Source organism: Pinus tabuliformis, chromosome 8, assembly GCF_031772625.1.
Source record: "Pinus tabuliformis cultivar Carrire ecotype Pingquan chromosome 8, CPIR1, whole genome shotgun sequence".
NCBI lineage: Eukaryota > Viridiplantae > Streptophyta > Pinopsida > Pinales > Pinaceae > Pinus > Pinus tabuliformis.
In genome coordinates this window covers 750,696,157-750,719,451 of record NC_142294.1, presented here as the reverse complement: position 1 = coordinate 750,719,451, position 23,295 = coordinate 750,696,157, and the positions used below count along the sequence as shown (strand labels likewise).

Here is a 23,295-nt window from a genome sequence, read left to right as displayed (position 1 = left end):
CAGCCTAAATAGATAGACAGGGGACTGTACTTTCATGACCATCAATAACTACATAAGCAACCCAAATCGATAGACAGGGGACCATATATTCATGACCATCAATAACTAGATAAGCAGCCTAAATAGATAGGCAGCGGAGTGCACATTCATGACCATCAATAACTAGATAAAAAGCCTAAATAAATAGACAAAGGAGTGTACTTTCATGACCCCATCAATAACTAGATAAGCATCCTAAATAAATTGATCAAATAACATGACTCAAAGAAACCTACAATACCCCCAGACAAATTCAAGGTCTGTAGACTAAAGCACCATAACAACACCCCAATTGCAAATAATTGAACAAAATGAAAAGATTGATTTGGAAATACAACAATTTCATTTCAACTCGGATCTGGAGCATGCATTCATCTTAATGAACTTGGAACAGTAGGTCAGGAACTTGTAGGGCATCCTAGGCTTTGACAGAATTCAGTTGCCTTGATTAAATGTGCACAAATAGATGGAGCAGCTAAAAAGGCAGAAATTCACACAGAGAAACATCCAGAAAATCTGCATAAACTAAAAAAATCGGCAGGAAAGGACATTACAGTGAGAAATAAATTGTTGAAATGTGATATTTCACAAATTCCATGAAGATTTCATTTTTCAAGAAAGAGAAATCAATTCTTGGCACCTACAAAGGTCTATAGATCACACCTCAAGAACAGAAGGTAGCCTCTGGACATCAAGAAGCCATTGCTTATGCACCTTTCTAGCCACAAACACAAGAATAGCAGGAATTTTTGTCAGCACCCCCTGTCTAATGCGAAAACCAATTGCAGTCCCAAGGCTATAACGGCGCAGTATTTTGCTGTGAAATGCTCGGATTGTCATCAAATCAAGCAATGTGGTAGCTTGATGTCCGCTTGGTAAGTGCTCCAGTGTTTCTGAATCTACTTCTTTCTGAACGCCACCAAAATAAGCTGCCCTCTCCTCAGCAGTACCGTTAAGCCGGTTTGATGGTGGCCAAAGAAAGTAAGCTGCACTACTTTCAGAATGCTGTCCACCTGATGCAAATGCCTGAAGAGGGGGGCTGTCCGAACGTGGATGACGGCCAGAATTACCGGTCACAGTCTGTTCACGATCCAAGGCTGACTCTTCTGATTGCATCGATCCTGAGTAACGCCTGCCTAGTCGTAAAGCTCTCGTGACATCCATCTCCTCACTGGGCCTACATGCAACTGTTTTTTAAGCATCTTATTGATTTTCATTGCAACTGGAGAAAACATAGATTGCATAAACAACCATGTGAATGACTCAAAAAAAAGGCAATGTAATTAAACCAGGATAAAAAGTGATTTTCAAACAAGCTTTTAGCTGTAAGTATGTAACATTAAGCACCGAGAAGCCCTGACATAGCTTTTCCCAAATGCATACTATCTAACCTCCCACAATATAAAAACAAACTTATAAAACAATGAAATGATACGAGCTGCTACAATTTTACAGTCCATTATTTGTTTCCAATCGATGAGTATCAAAGGCTAAACCATATTCTGCATAGGGAAAAAAAGAATATTGACTTTGGAATTCTACACTGTAACAGTAGATTTACGCTTCTGAAGAGTTTCCATGCATGTCATTGGATTAAAGCAATGTCTCCTGTGGACTAAACACAGAATATGGCAACATATGACAAATTCCCTCTACTTACGACTAGGGCATCATGCTACTGGAGAAACTGGCAAACAAGGCAGGAGCTTTATTTTGATAAAGAACAAAGAATTATCAGGGGCGTACAATGTGGATGTAAAACACACGACCACTAGACTTGGATACATATTGACATTGAAAAGACACCAGAATAAAAGGCGATCAGTGTTTTATATCGGTGACCTGCAACTAGGGCCAGACCAAGATATGATTTTGCTGAGCCGAACCGACCTAATATGAAATCTAAGTTGAAATATGATGAAAAGTACTACTCACCGATCCCAATAGGACTGCTGCTGCTCCTGAGCTTTGAACCTGAGCTTCTTCTCCTGAGACATGGGAAGTTCGGTGGCCTCGGTATTTTCCTCCCCAACTTCTTCCTTGACCCCAACCACCACCTCACTAGCCAACAGCGCAGAACCTACTGGATCCCCTACCTCTTCTGAGTGAGCGGGTAGCAACTGCAGCGGCTCATCCACCATCTCCAAATACGGTTAAAAACCTCCAAATCTACACAAACTACCGCTATAACAGTAGACCTATAGCACATAATGCAGTACTTACTGTACTCGACTCAGCCGAGAACCATGGATTTGTATTGAGAAAGCAAAAACAAATAAAAACTAGAAATACCCACCGCTACCATCGCTATAAAATATGTATAAGATGGCAATATACAAAAGCAGAAGCTGGTGTTATCGGCATTTTAAACCCAACCCAGTGACACAAACTGATTTGGGCATTCTTTTCCCAATAACCCAACAATGAAACACACTCGGATATGCTTTTTTTAATGACCCTATAATGGAATAGATTTGGGTATAATTTCTACAGTGGCCCAGGAATGAAAACGAACTTGGGTATGAGCCCAAAAAATGAAAACTGAACTTGGGTATGATTCTTCACATCAGCTCAGCAATGTAAGCCGATTCGGATTTCATTTTCTGCACAGAATATTTCGTTCTGAGCAGAGACAATATACCTGAGAACCCAAACCGAATCCACCCAACATCATATGCTAGTTTTCCGCAATATATGTTTCGCCGGTGCTAATACTAGTGCTGCGCTCCATCCCACTACTATTCCTCTGTCTCTTTCATTTCATCATAGCTCTACCAGGCCCACCCACTGACATCCCCTTCTTAAACCTCATTCAAAACCTCCCTTGGACAACATCTACCTCCGCTAAATATATCGTTCTTCCGCCAAATTTGGCTCAAATTTTCACAGCAAAATACTTCAAGCAACTTGGCTCTTGTGATCCTGAGGTATTCAAGCAATCAGAAGCCGCGCGCAATGTGAGAGAAACGCAGCTTGAAAAGTCGTAAAAAAGGACCCCGGAAAACTTAAAAGTGCCATCTTTGGAGACTCCACCCACACAGAGCAAACGGTGTGCAGGGCCCTCAAAATGGTCGCAATCAGGTGCCCATTGTCCATTGCCCCCCTTCGGATATTTTGCCGTCCCAAGATTCTCAGACCCTTTCCGTCGCTTTCCCCATTTTACACTCGGGGTAAATGCGTGCAGCGCTCTTTTTTCACTTTTTTACCGGCATTCACGGCTTCCGCCCTTCCGGTCATCGTGCCGTCACGGTGGGTATTGAAAAAAATAAAGGTAAATTGCGGCTCCGTCAGTTGACGCAAAACGGTGACGGACTTTGCAACTTGGCCGACAACGTCAACAATTGAAATCGCGTGGGTTTCTATTTCTTTTTCCTCTTTTTTGGTTTTCGGAAAATCGGATGACCTTTCGAGACGAATATTCTTTTTGGCTATAATTGTTTTTCTTGGTATTTGTTTGTGTGTTAAGAAAATTAACCAGAGTTTAATCCCCCTTAACCAGAGTTTAGGGAAGATAATTCCAAATCTTTGGTCTGGTTTAGGGACGGATGGTTCTATTGGTTTAGCCTGACTATCATTTATTTAATTAATTAATAGGTGCGTGTATTGTGTTATTTTATTTAATGATATATGGAAAATTTAATTTATGATTATGATTAAGTTAAATATTAAATTAGTATATGAGATTTTTTCTCTAAGATAAAAAATTATTTGAATATAAAAATAATAAATAAAATAAAACTATTTAATTTATTATTATATAATAATAAATTAAATAAAATTTTAAAATATATTATTTGACTTTGACCTGTAAAAATAGTTTGTCATGAATTGCAATTTGTGGGGTTGAAGTCTTCATTTGTGTGATGGAAGGGGTGAATTCATTGTTTTGTGGACTCTAAATATAGAATGAATTTTATAATTATAAAAATAAATTAAATAAGTACTTAACAAATATTTTTAAAATCAAAAATGGTTTAATATAATTTAACATTTTTGAAATTTTATTTTATTATGATTTTAATTTTTATATTTTTCAAACAATATAAGAATTTTATATTTTTAAATGACTTTTATAAAAGTACAATTATATAAAAGAATGATGTTTTTAAAGATTTGATTATATTTTATTTTTTTATTAAAAAAATTATAATTTCTCTATTATGATTTGAATTTTATAGTTTTAAATTAATATTTAAAATCATTTATATGATTGATTCAAGTCTTATCTTGTAATGATTGTTATTTTGCATAATATAATGTAATGTGATAACTTATATTTTTCTGCTATAATTTTTTATGCAATTGTAATATCTAATAATATTTTTAGATTTTTTATTGTTAATTTTTATTGGAAACCACAAAAAATTAACATTCTTGAAAATAAGTCATTAAATAACATATTTAAGATCAATTATTAACCACCACAATTTAAGCAAGTATTTGCATAAAAATAAAAATAACATATTTATCATCAATTATTAACCGCCATAATTTAAACAAGTATTTGCTTAAAAATAAATACACTTACCCGGAGTTGTTACTACCCACCATTTTAAATGTGCAAACTTAATAAGTAGGAGAATGTAAATGTGTAGACTTAATAAGTAGGAGTAAAAATGTAAATGTGCAGAATTTTTAGTGGTTACAACTCACCAAAATTTATGCCAGTCTTTGTTCCTTAATGGACAATTGATTTTTCAATTTCATATATCAATTTGCAATTTTTTGAAATCTTATTAATCATTAATTAATTAAATTGTAACTTAATTATTTTATAATATTTAAATTACTTTTATAATAAATATTATTAATTAACAAATTCAGAATTTATCGATAATCTAATTTATTATTTACAAGGTTTAAAATATTATTATTCAAATTAAATAACTTTATTCATAAACAAATACAATATAGCAACCAACCGACCATGTTAAAAAAAAGAGTGAAAATTGATTCAAATCATAATTAGACACTTAAAAAATTAATATAAATTCATTTAATTATTATATAATTTTTTTGAAATAAAAAACACTTATTTAAATTACCTATATATTTATTGTTTATTACAAATTTTATTTTAAGCCCATAAAAATTACCTACTTATTTATATTATCTATATATTTATTGTTTATTATAAATTTTAGTTTAAGCCCATGAAAACGAAATGAATTTTATAATATATATATATATATATATATATTTCATTTCAATAGGAAATTAGTAAAAAATATTAATAATAAATTTAAATGATTATGAATTCAAACAACAAATAACTAAGTAAATAAAGCAACTTCATTTTTAATATTTATATTTTTTTAAAGAATATATTCAACTTATCTTTCATAAATATATCTAAAAATAACAACTACCCTTTAAAATATATCTATTTATATTTTATAACCAAAAAAAATGTAAAATCTTCTAGACAACTTTCTCAACAAAAACATTATCACTACAATAAAACAATATTATTATCACTCTATAGGATTGGATTCTCTACCACCACAATGCATAATTATAATTAACAAAATACCTGGATTTACCAATAACCTTCTCAACAAAAACATTATCACTACAATAAAACAATATTATTATCACTCTATAGGATTGGATTCTCTACCACCATAGTGCAGAATTATAATTAACAAAATACCTTGATTTACCAATCAATAAAACCTAAATTCACTAAATCTAAACCTTAACACTAACTTGAATTCAATATTTTACATGCTCTTGAGAAATCAAAATTCAAAATTCATTAAAATTTATTTTTTTATATAATTAAATTTAATAATTGACCAACTATATATATATAATGCGTCTTTTCATTTTTATAATATTATTAAGTTTTTAATTAAAATAGGTAAAGGTATATGGGTTTCTTCATGGTTTATCTCTAATTCATGTTTATAATCTAAATGCATTTAAATGTTTTAATAATTATATGACTCTAAGATCATCTTTAGCTCTCTAATTGTTGACTCTCCTCCAAAACTATTAAATTAAAAATTTTAACTTAGTCTTCATCTAAATATTTGACATTTTCAAAATTTGACTTGAGTCAATTTTAACATCTTAAAAATAATTTTTCAAAATTAATTGGTTAAAAATATTAAGGGTCTCTACATTGGTTTTTCTATTTAATCTGGTGGCATGATCTGATTCTCTATCTTATCCTCACAATAAACCACACTAGATAGTTACCTAACTACATAATCATATAACTGAATTATTGTAATATAATTTCTCAAAAAAATAACACATTAAAAATATTTAGAAAAAAAATAAAACTCTTTCTAAATTCCAACCTTTAAGTTTTTTCATGTTCAAACAAAAAGTAAACAAATTAGCCATATTCAAATTAAAGGAAAGAAAAATGTTATAAATCAATGAGCACAAACTAATATCCCATGTCTCTTAATATTTCCCCGGCCTTTAAATGAGTTATATTAATTATATTTTATAAAATTTCAAATATTTTTTTGGAAAATGGTACCTTTAAATTTAATAGATATGTTTTAAAGGTAATATAATTAAGAAGATTTCATTTTAGTTTCAATTTACCATTTAATTTATGCCTTATTTTAATGTAGTGATACACTGTAAATACATAAAAAAAATAATACACAATTTTCCATACAAGCTAAAAATAATAATAATATAATATTTTATATTTCTATAATATTCTTGAATTTTTAAACACATATTTAATCAATAACATTAATTTAAATAAACAATAATATAATACTCTACTTTTTTTAATATCAATAGTAATTTTGTGTTTGAATTCATTGGTATTTCACTTTTTTTAATCTAACTTTAAGATTTTGAAGGCTCTTTAACACCACTTTATTAAAAGTGAACATGTTTATTAGTAAAATTAACGCTTATCATTTTCATGTTTTTTAAAACCTTCATCCACATATAGAAAATATTGTAAACAGTGTATTGAATAAATACCACCTCTATGGTCAAGAAAAAGGGATCCATTCTTCCTTAATATATAAAATATTGCAAGGGATAAGTTTGTCACAAAGTCAATATGTCAAAATATACAAAAGAGAGAAAAAACAAAAAGGTAAAAGACAAGAAGTTTATAGGGCATCTTCGCCTCCTAAGAGGCTATGCTTTTTCGAATGCACGGTGATTTATGATTCATCTATTAATATTTTATTGTATGAGAAAAAAATGGTGATATCATTATTTCGCTGAGTGATTTTGATTTAAAATTTATTGTTTTTTTAAGTAAAATATATTAATTTTTAAATGGAGATATAAGAAAAGTTGAGTAGTTTAAATTGACTGGTCATTAAGGAAATCTGACCAAATCCAAGAAAAAAAAGACAAGCTAATTAGAGATTGAAAATACAAAATACTTACTCTGTTGTTCAGGGCTTTGAGGCCATAAATGGTCTTTGGGTATTTCGAAGGTTTTTTCTTCCTTTTTCCTTACAAATGTTAATCCATCCTGAGAAGTTATCAGGATCATATGATGTGAAGACAATGGCTACATTTCCTTGAGGCATTTCCATTTCTGGAGGGTCTGCAACAATGGTTGCTTCCTTATCACTTTTCGAGTGATCTAATTCATGAAGACGTTTATGCCCGCTCGTGGACGAAGCCAAGATCATGGTTGTATCTCTTTCTTCTCCATTCAGGGGATTTGAATGAGAGTGGGGAGATGGCAAAGGAGGAGGAGGGACCCTAGAGTTTATGGGATGAAATGTCACTACGTGGGGCTAAGTTGAGGTTGAAGGAATATATTTGGATGCATGTGTTTTTTGTTGTTGCATGTTGTCTTGCTTGCTAAGGAATTCTTAGATCCTTATGGGTCTTTTGGGTCTTGTTATCCTCAATTATTTTCCTTAGATTAAGGGGGGTAAGAATGCCCTTGAGAAGAAGGGCAAATATTTTCAAGATGACATGGTTATTAACAAGATCTATAGTGGAAAGTTATGTTTTTGTAATCTATCATCTGTGGAAAGGTTATGCCATTCCAATTAATGAGGATCCTATCAGGCCACCCTTTGATGAGATCTATTTTGACACTTCTGTGCAAAGGTTACAATACCCCTCTCAAGCTTGTTTGTATCTATCTTAATAAAACAACCTAGTGAGTTTCCTACAAAAGCTAAGATATCCAAAGTTAACAAATGAATGGGCATATTAGGAAGTCTTACCCAAAATGGAGTGGCCAAAGTTATCATGGATAAAGGGTTGAATTTAGGAAACCATGGTTGAAAGGAGAGCCCAGAGTGGCCCCAAAACCAAGGTCCTTGATAAAAAACTCTTTGACAATCCTCTCAATTTTTGACGTAAACCACACAAAAGCCCTTTGAACATAAATACAAATTCATATTCAGGGACCAGGGTTTATGCATCCATTCCCGAAGCATAGAAGTTAATGGTTAGAGCCCATTAAAATGGAAAATTATGGCATTCCAATCATAGGCAAAGCAAAAAATATCATATTGGCAGTCATCCACCTCTAGATTTGGAATATTTTATGCCCGTTCTACAGTGAAGGTTGGCCCTAAGAGATCTTTGGGAGTCAGTTGCGAGAGTCCTGGCTTTAGAGCATCCTTAAAGGATCATGAATGAGAGGAAGAGGATGTACCCAACCTTTGGCTCCTTCATTCAATATTGAGACTAAGAGGATTAAGGTGTTCTTGGCTATACCATAATCTTTAAATGAAAGCCCTTCCTGAAGTTGCCTACCCCCATGTAGGAGTCGCGTTGAGACCGAAGGGATTCTTGATAGACCTTGAATTCTAGTGACTTTCACCTACAAATAGAGGGTATCCCCTTAGAGCGGTCTCACAAAGATCGAAAAGCTTGAGTGATCTAAAGAGATGGCATCACCTTGGAGGAGGGTAGAACCATGGTGCAAAAGAAATTCCCCATGGTTTAACAAATCTACAATGATGACATCAGAATAATGGAGCTTCAAATGAAAGGAAGAATCTTGAAACCGAAAATTCCCCATAGAGAAAATGGTGTCTGAAGCCTTTAGGATAGTTTTTGAGATTTAATTTAAATTGAATTTGTTATTATAACAATTATAGATATATTAACCCCAAGGGTTAGCTCAATTGGTCGAGTTCCCGTCGCTAAAGCACCTCGCTAATGGGAGGCCACAAGTTCAATTCTCCTCGACACCCTTGGGGTTAGGCTCTGTTAATAAGTCGATGAGATGTGATCCCTTCAGGTGGATCTACCCAAATATTTTCTCGGAAAAATTTAAAAAAATAATAATAATAAATAAATAAATAAATAAAAATATATATATATATATACATACATATATGTAAATAAAAATATAATACATTGTAAATGATTCTCTTATCAGTTTCAAAATGCAATGCTGAGGGATGTTTTTAAATCCATTTAGTAATTTTGCAAGATTATAAAATATTATTATAATTTTTAATGGATATTATTCTTCATTTAGTTAAAAAAATGTAAAGTGTTTATAATATACGAATTTCCTTACCTGGAATGTTTGGTATATTGTTTGGTATATTGTTTAGTATATAAATGAATAATATAAACTTGTTTTAAAAAATTATATTTATATATATATATATTTTTTATTTTTTATTTTAAATCCAATAAAACCTATATTTATAACTAAATCACGTTAAGAACTATATTTATAAATAAATCATCTTAAGTTCCACTCTTATGTGCTATTACTAAATTGTAACAAATTTATATAAAAAAATATAAATAAGAGTATTTAGTACCTTCAAGTATTTCTATAGGAATGTAAATATATACATACTTCCTCCAACATTTCAATTTAATTGATTAAAAACTTAAATCCATAAATAAAGATATTGAGTTCTATCTTTAAATTACCCTGTGAAATCATGATTCCCAACTCCATATATATATATAAATTAATTAATTTTATATATATGATAGATATTATATATTTATATATATTTATATATATTTATATATATATATATAATATTTTTAAATCATATTATTATTAAAAATAAATGATTAATCAAAATTATGTAAATAAATTAAAAGTTTCAAATTTCATTTTTTCGAAAATAGTTCAATTATATCTATAAGTTTAATTATTTCTAGTTTTGATGGTTATTGTCATATCCACAAAAAAAAAAAAAACAAAAAATCTCAATTTACCCATACATTACTATTTTGTTCCATTACAACAGCAGTAGATTTGTTTTTATATGTATTTGTCATATGTATAGTTATAATCAGACATTGGATATTTGGCAAGACTATGAGAAATTACATTTATATGGATATTAACCCTTCTGACATTACTAGAGGGTCGAACCTTCGCGAAGGTGAGATGGTGATTAAACACATTTTCCCTTTTGAATTGCCAACAAAAAACTATATTAAAAGTATTTTAGATTGTTTGGATAGTGGAGGCCAGTCGACATTTAATCCTCTATTGGCTGGCATGTACTTGACTCACCTTTGCACACCACTTTGACTATTGTTCATCATTGATCTTACCTCTCATGAATCCAACGACACTGGTTGTTCCTTGGTGGTTAAGGGTAACCATCGGGGTTTGCCTGCGTTCCTTCCAGTCATTTCCATGGGTCACGCTTGGAGGTTTCTTCTCTGCAAAACCCTGCATTTTCTAGGGTTTCATTCAACCATACAACAATTTAGCCATGACTTTCCACCTTTCTCAACATGTATACATTTGGCTTCTCGACTAATATACCAACCTCTTTGGGGACATGACAACGTATTTGGGTTCATCCACAACTCTTTCTTTTCTTTGTTGTCATCTGGCCAAATTTACAGACCTTGACCAAGCAGCCTTACCCTTCCTTGGTCTGCAGATACAAGTTCCAGCCTCGCCGCTCGCGCAAACTGGAGATAAGTCAAGGTATGAGGTTTTTTTTTGTTTAATTGCTATATAGCTTGTTGACTTCATTTTTTTTTCCAAAACTTAGGTTGCATAAACATTTTTGAGATTTTTTATTTACCAGACTCTCTGTCATTGTCTGTAGAACTGCTTCTGACGTTTATAACTATGGTGAACACGAGTCAACTTATGGGGGAATCGGGTCTCTCTAAGGAAATTGGAGCAACAACATGGCGGAAGTTTTTAGGTGCTTCCTACAATAGGCTAAAGTAAGGGTTATATCTCGTGTCCCATCGAGGGTTTATTTTATGAGTTGTTGCATAGGATAGCAGTAATCCCATTGTGAAGATGCTTTAATTATGGTTTATTGTTTCATAAGTTAATCCGCTCCACCACATAGCGCAAATATTGTAGTTACAAATGGGATTGGCATGGCTTGGGTCATGCGACTATTTTCGTTTGAATCTGGTTACACCATTTTAAGAAGTGAGAGTTGTTTATTATTCTTGCAAGGGTTTAACCCTTAACTCCTTTCTGTGAATAATTACTACACTATGTTAATTTGTTCCAAGACTTTAATTAGGGTGTCATTCTTTGTCGTCGTCCTCCTGGAGGAGGCGTTGGTTTTCTTGATAATGGAAATTTACATTTATTGCGTGTTCTCTATTTAGTTCATTTATTGTAAATGTACTGTCAGACTTTTCAAATATTTTCTTTGAAATGTATTATCACTCTTTTCAATTATTTTCTTTGAAAAGTTACAACAGTGACAATCATGCCATTGTTTTCTATATGAAATTGGTCGATTGTGTTTTGGACTTAATTTAGCCTCTGCACATGCATATTTTCTTTAAAAAGGTTTCCCATTCGACAAGGTCCAGTTCATCTTCTAGTTAGGTTTACTGTAATTCTTTCAGCCACACTTAAATTGAGGATTTTCCCTTTTGGAGGGTCCAGTTCTCTAATTTTCAGATTTGATAGTAGAGTTTTCCAGCTTAGAACCGCCCTAGTTGTCCCACATCGGTCTGGCCAACAGGTAAATCTAGGTATAACCTACAGTCAAACCTTAAGTCACATGCAAACAGTACTTCATGGTCGAATATATTCAGGGTGGTTCTTTAATAAGACAATACTTCAGGATTAATGATACACTTTCAGATTTATTGTTATTTACTGTTACACTTATGTATTTATTATTACTCTTTAGATTTAATATTACACTTCAGATTTCTCATAATGAGAGCCAAGAGCACCTACAAATACACATTGCCATTTACACAACGAAAGTGGTCAACCATTCAATAGGGACATGGTGTTAACCTTAACTTTTCCTCCTATTAGAGTGAGGTATTGCAAGCACAAAGTATTGTATCTCTGAAATTTCTTTAACGAATTCTATCTACCAAGTTTCTGGTATTTCATTTCACTGTGAGCATGAACTTTTCATTAATGCAAGATATCAATAGTCAAATATTTACTTAGAATTCAACCTCTCTATTTTCTTCTAAACCTTAGACCACCTTTCGCAAGTTAACATCTCTTACTTTATAGAATTTAAATGAACTTTGATTCAATGTTCAAAACAACTTTCTAATAGCATACTAAGAACAAACAGTTTGTACAATAAGCACTTATTTGTTATGTATATGTTCCAAAAATTTACGAACAAGACCTTTCCACCCGTCTAATGAGGAAATGGAAATTACGTCCAAGACCTCCCCCGTGCTTCTTTGTTCCAGTATAGTTCTCAAGTAGCAGTTACTTGATTCATTGGCATCAAGACTTAATTAGTCCATCCTAGAATCTCTCAGATCAGATCTGAAATTAAGAGTTTTTTTCCACTGGCTCTTGTCCATCTCTAGAAACCCCCCCCCCTAATGGTAGCGTCCTGCCTTTCCATTTTTCCTCTCCTCTTCCTCTGCCTGAGTTATGTCCCACTCTTAGCAAGAAAAGGAGGGATAACTACTTTAACTGTTAACTTTATGGTAAAAGGAGAATTACTCGGGTCCCCTCCGTAAATTCTAGGACCCAGCATAAAATGTTATTCATTACTACCATAATTTATTCAACTTTCAACCACTACTTCTACTAATCAATTATCAAGTTCACTTATTTACTAAAGTAGTTATTAAATATTTACATTCACTTGAGGGTGTCACATCTCCCCCCCCCCCCCTTGAGTGGAATATCATCTCGGGTGTCCATCTCTCTTGTTGCCTTTGGAAACAACTCGGGATATGCCTCCTGCATAAATTCTTTATTTTCCCATGTGGCTTCCTTCGGGCTAAAGTATTTCCATTATACTTTAACTTGGATGATAGCTCACTTTTGTAGAATTATTTCCCTCTGGTCGAGTATACGCAGAGGTTCTACCATAAACTCTTTTTCTGGTTCGACCTGCACGTCTTTCCAATTTATAATATGTCTGGAATCATAAACATATTTCTTTAAAAGCGACACATGAAACACATTATGAACCCGTATATGACTGGGTAAATAAAGCTAATATGCCATAGGTCCTATCCTTTCCAAAATTTGGAAAGGTCCATAATAACGGGGCGCGAGCTTTGCACAACTTCCCTACCTAAGGGAACTTATTTTTGGTTTAACTCACACATAAACATGTTCGCCCACTTGAAATTCCCGGTAAGTTCTTTTTTTATGAGAATAAACCTTTTGTCTACCTTGGGCAACTTTTAAATTTTGTCAAACTCTTTTTACTGTATTTTCCATTTCTTCTAACATGTCGGGTCCTAAGATTAGTATATTATCGGGACTATTCCAGTTAGAGGGTACCCTACAACTTTTCCCATATAGTACTTCATAAGAGCTCATTTTTAACCATTCATGATAGTCGTTATTATAAGAAAACTCCACCAAATGTAAGTATTCTTCCCACTTACTAGGTTGTTGCATCACATACATATGCAACATATCCTCAACGACTTGATTTACTTGCTCAGTTTGCCTATCTATCTGGGGATGGTAAGCAATACTGTAATGGATTTGAGTAACCAATCTAATGAAGAGTGTTTTCCAGAAGTCATAGGTAAACTTTACATCCCGATCTAAGATAATAATTTTAGGCATACCATGTAGTCTAAATATCTTCCCCATGAATACATCTGCCACCTGAGATGTTTGATAGGTAGACTTAACAAGAATGAAATGAGCCACTTTGCTTAGTTTATCTACTACTACCATTATAGATTCATTTTGTTTCTTGGATTTTGGTAACCCGTTATGAAATCCAGAGTAATTATATCCCACTTCCATTCATGAATGGGTAAAGGATGCAATAAACCAGCAGGGTGCTGATGTTCAACTTTAACCTGCTGACATTCTAAGCACTTTGCCAAGTATTCCGCAATGTCTTTCCTCATACCAGGCTAATAATAACCTTTTTTAATTGCAGAAACATTTTTTGATACCCCGTATGAGCAGTATAGGGACTTTTGTGGAATTCATCCAATATAAATTGTTTCATTGATAGTTGATTAGGGGCATACATTATTCCTCTAAAGATTAGCAAAATATCATTATTGATACCATATTCAATTTGTTTACCAAAATTTTGTGCAATTTTAGCTTGCTGCTAAAGATATTCATATTTCGGATCTTTCAGGGCAGCTTCCTTAATCTATTCAGAAAAATTAAACTCCACTCGACTATATGAAATCTCATATACATGATGCAGCCTTCTACTTAATGCATCGGCCACACGATTTTCCTTTCCTTTAAGATGTTTGATTTCAAAGTCAAAATCACTCAAGAATGCAGTCCACCTAGCGATACGTGCATTCAAGTTGGGTTGCTTAAAGAAATTGGTTAAACTGTTGTGAATCGTCATCAACATAAATCTTTTCCCCAACAAATAGTGTCGCCACACCTTCAAAGCATGGACTATAGTTGTTAGCTCCAAGTCATAGGCAGAGTACCTTTTCTCATGTTCCTTTAACTTATGAGATTCGTAAGCAATCACCTTATCTTCTTGCATTAAGACTCCCCCTACACATTCCTGGCACGCATCCATACAAACTGGGAATTCCTTTTCTAGACCTGCAACTTTCAACATGGGAGCGATACTAAGCAAATGTTTCATATTTTCAAAACTTTGTTGACATTCTTCTAACCACCTGAAAAACTTCCCTTTCTTTTGTAAGGAGGTGATCGGGTAAGCAACTTATAGAACCCCTTTATAAATCGACGATAATATTTGGCCATACCCATAAAGGAGTGTATATATGCTACATTTGTTGGAACAGGCCATTCCATAATGGTTTTGATTTTCTCTAGGTCTACAACTATACCTTCAAATGAGATAATGTGTTCTAAATAATGGATTTGATCTTTGTAGAAGTCACATTTACTAAATTTAGCACAAAGTTGATTTTTCTCTCAAAGTTTGCAACACTACTCGAAGGTGCTCTTGATGTTCTTCCATGTTCCTAGAATATATCAGGATATCATCAATAAAAATGAAAGCAAACTTATCTAGGAAAGGGTGAAAATTTCCATTCATCATACTCATGAATGTTGTCAGGGTGTTGGTCAGTCTAAATGGTAGTACATAGAACTCGTAGTGTCCATAGCGTGTTCTAAACGTTGCTTTATATATATCTTCATATTTAATTCGCATCTGGTGATATCCAAATCGTAGATTGATTTTTGAAAACACGATACCACCCTTAACTTGATATAACAGATCATCAATTATGGGCAACATGTACTTATTTTTAACCGTTAACTTATTCAGTTGCATGTAGTCTATACACAGGTGAAGAGTTCCATCATTTTTCCTCACAAACAAAACTGGAGCTCCCCAAGGGGACACACTGAGACGAATATAACCTTTGTCTAATAGCTCTAGGAGCTGCATTTTTTATTTTGGCAATTGAGGAACACTCATCCTCTAAGGGGCTTTAGAGACTAAAGTGTCTCTAGAAATGAGTTCTATAGTAAAATCAATGTTCCTTTTGGGTGGAAATCTTAGAATTTCTTCCGGGAAGACATCTTTAAATTCTTGGATGACATGTATCTTTTCTAGGGTAGATATCTTATCCTTAGAATTGGCGTAGCCCACCTAAACAACATAGATTTGATAGCCCTTATGAATGCACTTTCCTAGTTGATGGGCCGAAGTGGGGCGTAGCTTAGCTTCTCTTCTAACACCCTGAATTTATTTTTTTACACCCTCATCCATAAGAAAATTAATTGTTTTATCTTTACAATTTACTAAAGTCCAATGTTGTTCCAGCCAATCCATGCCTATTAGTACATCATAGGAGCCTAGCGGCAACATATTTAAATTTGCCTTAACTTGTTTCCCAACTATATCTATTATGCAATCCTCTACTTTTGCAATTACTCTTCTTTTAGCTCCTGTGGCTAACTGTACTAGCCAAGGATTTATGAATTTCACACTTTTTATATGACATAAATCAACTATTTTTTGGCTGATATTGTAACAACCTTGGTTAAAAATCCATGTAAAAATATATAAGACCACGGTCATGGGACATGTATTCCAAGTTGAATGGTGGGGAAAACATCCTAGTGGGTGTTCATTCATTTTATTATGGCTAAGGAAATTGGCAAAGGCAATGGTGAAGGCTTTGGAAAGGCAAAGTGGCATTTTGGCACATTTATTTATGAAAATAATGGAAATTAGGAGAAAAGGAAGGTGAAAGGTCATAGGTTGCATATGAAGAGGAAATTGAAGGAAAATAACAGAAAATGAAGAAAATAGAGGCCTCATTGATAAAAAGGCTTTTGAGGATCAATGGACAGGCTTGGTCGTGTAACCTTTTGTCAATTTAGTGTTGGAGCTCTCTCATTATTCTCCCTCTCTCTCATACTCTTGGATACTTAGAGTTTTCTTGGAGCACTCTTGGAGAGTGTGGCATACTTGGAGTTTTGGAGCAAGAAGGCAAAGGAAGAGAAGGAAAGCGTAAGACGACATCGGGATCAACAACTACAGTGGATTTGGCTTGCAGGTACCGAGTTTCATGTATGTTTTCCTCACTAGTTTTGGCATGCATGGCATATGCATGTGGTTTATTGGTCATGATCTATCATTGGCGTGGAGGATTGCTTGGATTCAGAGAGGATTAGCCTAGCCTTGCCATTTCCTAGATAACCATGGTGTTGTGGGTTCATTTCTTTGTCTTTCTGGTTCGTTCCCTTGTTTCCTTTAACTTGGGTTGAGTGATTAGTTCTTGGAGCCTTGTAACAACTTGGGTTGAGTTACTAGTCCTGGAAGCCTTGGTTGGACAAATGATTTGGAAGCCCTTGGTGGGTTGAGTTACTAGTCTTGGAAGCCTTGGTTGGACAAACTCTTTGGAAGCTCAACGACATATATGGGTTGAGTTACTAGTCTTGGAACCCTTGGTTGGAACAAACACTCTAGAAGCCCTGGAAGGCTTGGATAGAGACAAAATTGATGATGGTTTTGTGATGTCCGACTGTGAAGTGGAATAACTATTGGTGGGTTGAGGTGGATGGCCTATGGAAGCCCTGGATGGTTTTGGATTGATGTGTTCTATGAGATCCCACATTCATGCTTGGAATATGGCATGGGAGTGAATGAATGAAGAGAGATTTGACTCAACCATTCTACAGTTGGGTGGAACGTGGTAGTCCCATACCAGGTTGGCTTTTTCATGATTAATATGAGGTTATTTCTCCTTGTTATCTCATGAGTATTATACTAGTTTATATGTGGATCATGTCGTTGTAATTTCATTGATATTTCTGTTGCTATTGTGGTGGTTATGTATATGTTTTATAACTGTAGCTATGTATGGCTCTCATCATGTTTTTACTTGTATATGAATGAACAATGTATCTATGACCTAATAGATCATAATGCATCAAATGATATGAGGGAACAATGTTTCATAGCGAATCTCAGATAAGTATGAGACCCCTATGCTTAGACCTGTTGTTTACACTTGTGGATTACATATTCGTGATATGTTTAACAAAATGTCTGTCATGGCTAGCAGGGGTCCAATCAAGGTCTTATTCAATAATTGCATTAATATTGTTATTTCCTTGTTATCTTACTATTATGAAGGTGTCATTCAATTATGGGTAGTGCCCTGGGCTTTGGGCTTGAAAATGTGGCTTAAATCATGAGGACGTTGGCACATAATTGAGAAAAATAGTCCCTGGACACTGGCTTGCAGGCCTATGAGAGTGTCCAGAGGTCCCTAGATGCTGGCATGCCCATAGCATGAGAGGTTCCAGAGGTCAAGTGGTCCAAAATATCAGTGGGACCCAGGGGTTGGTTGGAAGAAGGGTTGGATTGGTTCTTGAGGGCCCTAAAGTTGATGTTGAATGTTTGTATGGTGTGTTTCCGTCGATTCCACTTCCTTAATGTGACTTAGGAGGTTGAATCATATCATAATGGCCTCTCGTCGCATGTTTACCTTGGTTGGTCAGTTGCTTGGGTAGATGTGGGAGGAGGGTGTCACAGAGTGGTATCAGAGTGAGTTACACTCTCTTTGGGTCATATCTTATACCACAAAGTGGTATCAGAACACGGTTCACCCGTCGGACTGGATGGGTTGTGTGTTGGTCATGCATTCATGTCAATTGCATATGTGTTGATTATGCTTGTAGTCCACGTGCTTGTTGCATTTGCATGGTCTTGATCATGGTTGTAGTGATGTCGCCATGTGAACGTTGATGGTGTTGTTGTTGGAGTGTGTTTGGCAGAAATGCATGTCGGTTGTATATGAATTGTTATGCATGTCAATGTTTATATGCATGCATTGTCATGATGAAGGTTGTTGTGCATGAGGTCATTGTATGCAATTAGGTCATCATGTTGATTTTGGTATGTTATGATGCTAATGTGTTGGTTGAGATAGAGCAGGAGATGTAGATCATTAAAGTGAAGTTGCAGCATTGGACCTCGAGGCAAGAGCAATGTCTTCATATAGGTTTGCATGTTTAGCATGCAGGTATGTTAGTCAATGGATTGTTGTATGCATTAGGGTTATATACATTAGGTTTATGTACATGTCTATTGATGTTATGGTTACATGTATGATAGAGGATAGTTGATTAGTGTAGTCATATGCACACGTGTTAGATAGTCATGGATGATAGTAACTTGTGGTTGTATGCATTGCTCTTATTGTTTTATGTTAGATAACTTGATGATTATGTTATATGTTGTTGATGAACACGATATATAACTTGTTGTTATATGATAGTTAGCTTGATGATTAGGTTATATGTTGTTGATGAGCATGATATATAATTTGTTGTTGTTATATGCTAGTAACTTGAGGATTAGGGTTATTACATTAAGATCTTTATGTTATATGTATCATACTAAGTTGGATTGGTCTATGTGAATGGTATGGCTTATGACATTCAAGTATGAGTTAATATGTTGTGATATTATATTAATCTAGATTGGTTGTGCAGATGTGATTATTATGTATGAATGATAAATGTTTATGAGCTTATGATGTAGACATGTTAGCTAGTGACTATTGTGGCTATCATGATCTTATTTATGGCTGAGTTGTTATGTTGTGAAATTATATCGCGCTAATATGGATTTATTGTGCAGACAAGATCGCCTCCCCTAAGATACATTAAGGCATGAACTTGTTTATGTCATCTATTTTGTGCTTGATTATTTGATTATGACGTCTATTTGGTGTTTGAGTGCTTGGTGTCTATTGTTCTAGTTGATTTATTTAACATGGTATGTTTGCAAGTTGGTTGAATGTTTGATGAATTGCATAATATGAGTATGTGTTCAAATGATATTGTTTTAAGATGATTGTACTAATACATATGTGTTGAGACAGTTGATATGTACTTGAGTGTAGTAGGTGATAGTTGTAGCATTATGTATAATGACTATGAGTTGACTATGTATTATGACATGATTGTTAGTCTTGGTAAAGGTTGATTTCAAACTGATAGATATGATTTTCTTGATATTTGGAACATGTGGTTCACATGTGTGAGCAGTTGTAGGGCAACATGCTTGGTATTAGCATGACAAGGTAACGATTGATGTGATTATATAACTAACAGTTGGGTGTTGTGACAATACATAGTAAGCTTCAATTACAACAAGGTAAAAAGGTAAAGAAAGGAATTGGGTGAGAATTCCTTTGGCTATGTTTGGAAACCCTAATTCCAAACAAATGAGTGATTTCCATACAGGAAGTCTTCTTAACCTTAATCTTGTCTCACAATATGTGGATATGTGCTAGATTCATGAACTTGTATTTGACAGGTATATTAGCTAGTCTCTAGTTACAGGTGGATCTGTCAAGGAATTGGAGTTCCTTGAGCGATGGCATGGACGTGTTCAGTTACAAGGCAATGTTCTTGGCACAACAAGGTAAGGTAGCTAGTATATTGTTATGTTTATTTATGCAATGGCAATTATGTTTTCATGGCAATATGATGCAGGGGATTGCATGGCAAAAGAGATTTCCATGAAATCTTGAAAAAGGCTCGGGAACCATGGAGATTGAGTCATGGCGTAGGTTGTCAATCTTGTGCTTTTGGTATTTTGGTTATTTGTTGTGCTTGATTGTGGTTTTGTTTACATCTTGTGCATGGCCATGCCACTTTGTTTGCGGTGTCGTATTGTTATTTGTTTTCATGATTTTATTCTTGTTTGTTTCTTGTCTTTCCTTTTATGTTTTGATTCTTGGGAATCGGTTTGGGAAAGAGGGAAGTTACTGGAGCTTAGAGAGAGTTGAATGAAACCTAACAGGAAATGTAAGACTAAAATGAAGTCAGTTCATCTATAAGGGAAGTTGAAAGCAAGAGTATGACAGCCAGTTGGACTAGTTGGGTCCATTGGTGTAAATGGACGATGGCAAGACAATCATGGGAAAGGTAATCAAGAAAGGTAAGGTGAATGGATTTGAGGTGTCATATGCCTTGACTATGTTGGGAATTGTTGTTCTCAATGTTGCGCATGTGTTGCATGCATAAAGGGAGTTCTCTTAACCTTGACCTTATGATATCTAGTAATTATGTTGTGACCATGATTATGCTGATGTTTATATATGTATACATGTATGTATGTATGTATGTATGTGTGTCGTTGACTGACTAGATCATTATTATTTTATGTTGATGTTTATATGTATACATGGATATGTATGCACATCGTGTTTGATAGGATCATGATTGTTTATGTTAATGTTTATATATATGTGTGTATGTATGTGTCTATGTCATTGTCTAACATGGTTGTCAAGGATCATTCTTGTGGAGGAATGATTGCTTATGTAGGTGAATGGCATGACGAGGTTCTTGGTATTATGGGAATCAATCGGGGAAAGTAGTTATGACAAATATATGAGGTTAGTATCATGTGGATATGAATTGATATTGTATGCTTGTATTATGCCTATGTCTATGTTATGATAGGTATTACTGAATGATACATCACCGAAATGAAAACAATGTGCTTTGTGACATGCTAGGATAAGCATGGATGGCGGGGAGACACTGGAAGCAAGGTTGCTTGGTAGAGGTAGTGTGGTTTTGTTATGAAACCAGCTCAAGAAAAGATAGAAAAGATAAATCCACGCCTTAGAATTCAGCCTCTTCGAGGGGGCAACCTCCTTTACATTACATAAATGAACAATTCTTGGATGATACAAATGACAAAACCTCCTTTCTATATATAGGAGTCTAAGGAGTCACAATATAATCCAGCCGACCTAACAATAATAATATAAAGCCACAAAAATAACAATAGAGGGATTCTATGGGGCACAGAAATAACAATATGGGGGTAATAGGGGCACAACAATATAAATAGGGGTATAACTACAATAGTAATGGGGTAATCACTAGTATTATAGGGACCCAACATGCCCCTCTCCTTCAAAAAAGTGTTGTCCTCAACGCTTGAGTAGTTCTGGATACTTCTGCATAAAATTCTCATCCTCCCATGTGGAATCTTCAGCGGATAAGTTCTTCCACTTGATAAGATACTCTGAAATTGATCGATTTCGTAGCTGTCGAGTTCTTGTTTCTGTGACTGCTTCCGGTTCCAATATAATTTTTCCTTCCTCGTCAAGTTCTGGCAATATTGTTTGAATTGGGAGCTTGTCACCTATAACCTTCTTTAAACATGAAACATGGAAAACTGGGTGCAATCGAGAAGCTGCAGGAAGCTCCAATTTGTATGCCATAGTACCAATCTTTTGCAACACCTTGTACGGACCATAATACTTTGGTGATAATTTATTATCCTTCTTAGCTTGCTTTAGGGACATTTGCTTATATGGTTGTAGCCGTAGGAATACCCAATCACCTACATCAAAACTTCTTTCACTGCGATGTTGATCTGCCTGTTGTTTCATTCTATTTTGTGCCAACACGAGGTTATCCTTTAAGAGTTGGAGGACTTGTTGTTGATGTTCGATGTGATGTTCCACTGCCTGAACCTTAGAATTTTCTCTTAAATATGATGTGATGGATGGTGGTTGATACCCATAAAGTGCCATAAATGGGGTCATTTTTGTTGCTGTATGGAAGGAAGTGTTATACCACCATTCAGCCAGAGGCAACCATTTGACCCATTGTGTCTGTTTATCAGATACAAAGCAACGAAGATATCCTTCCAAACATTTGTTTACTATCTCAGTTTGCCCATCAGATTGAGGATGATAAGATGAGCTATGAGCTAACTGAGTACCAAGACAAGAAAATAATTCTGTCCAAAAATTTCCAGTGAAAATGGGATCTCTGTCACTTACAATAATCTTTGGGTTTCCATGTAGCTTTTGAACTGTTTCCATAAATGCAGTAGAAACTGTACTGGCTTTAAATGGATGTGATAATGCACAAAAGTGTGCATACTTGGTAAGTCTGTCAACTACCACCATGATGACACTCTTTCCCTCAGACTTGGGTAAACCTGTGATAAAATCCATTGAAACCTCCTCCCAACGTTGGCTTGGAATGGATAAAGGTTGTAATAGACCCGGTGTCTTAATTGTTTCAACTTTATTTTGTTGGCAAACCAAACATTCCGCCACAAACTTTTGAATATCTGATTTAAGGCCATCCCAAAAAAATTCCTTCTTAACCCTGTGGTAAGTTTTTAAAAATCCTGAGTGCCCTCCTAAGGGAGAAGTGTGCAATTCCATAAGAATCTTTTGTTTTAGCTGGGAATTCTTACAGAGGTATAAGCGATCTTTGTACCATAACGAATCATTTTGCCAGCTAAATGTATCAGAAGTACTGGAATCTTGTTGTAGCTTTCGAATAAGTGCCCACACTTCTTCGTCATTCTTCCATTCCTCCCTTGCTTCGTTTATCCAATCTGGTTGGATAATAGAAATGGCACACAACAATGCTTCCACATCCTCATCCTTTCT

General features: G+C 34.4%; 1 protein-coding gene across 3 annotated transcripts in view; it reads right to left on the bottom strand.

The window, feature by feature from the left end:
- The window catches only part of LOC149237762 (protein NARROW LEAF 1-like), a 69,232-nt gene extending 66,125 nt beyond the window's left edge, over positions 1-3,107 (bottom strand). Inside the window, exons 1-2 of one of the 3 annotated variants that reach the window (XM_089372786.1) lie at positions 1,975-3,107; positions 703-1,216 (exon numbers count right to left, since the gene is read on the bottom strand). In XM_089372786.1, the coding sequence (XP_089228912.1) occupies positions 703-1,216; positions 1,975-2,180 (720 nt within the window). In that variant the 5' untranslated portion in view covers positions 2,181-3,107. Of the gene's footprint in view, positions 1-702; positions 1,227-1,974 lie in introns of all 3 variants that reach the window. The other 2 variants (XM_089372787.1, XM_089372788.1) reach the window with 2 other exon arrangements.
- Between the last annotated feature and the right edge of the window lie 20,188 nt (positions 3,108-23,295).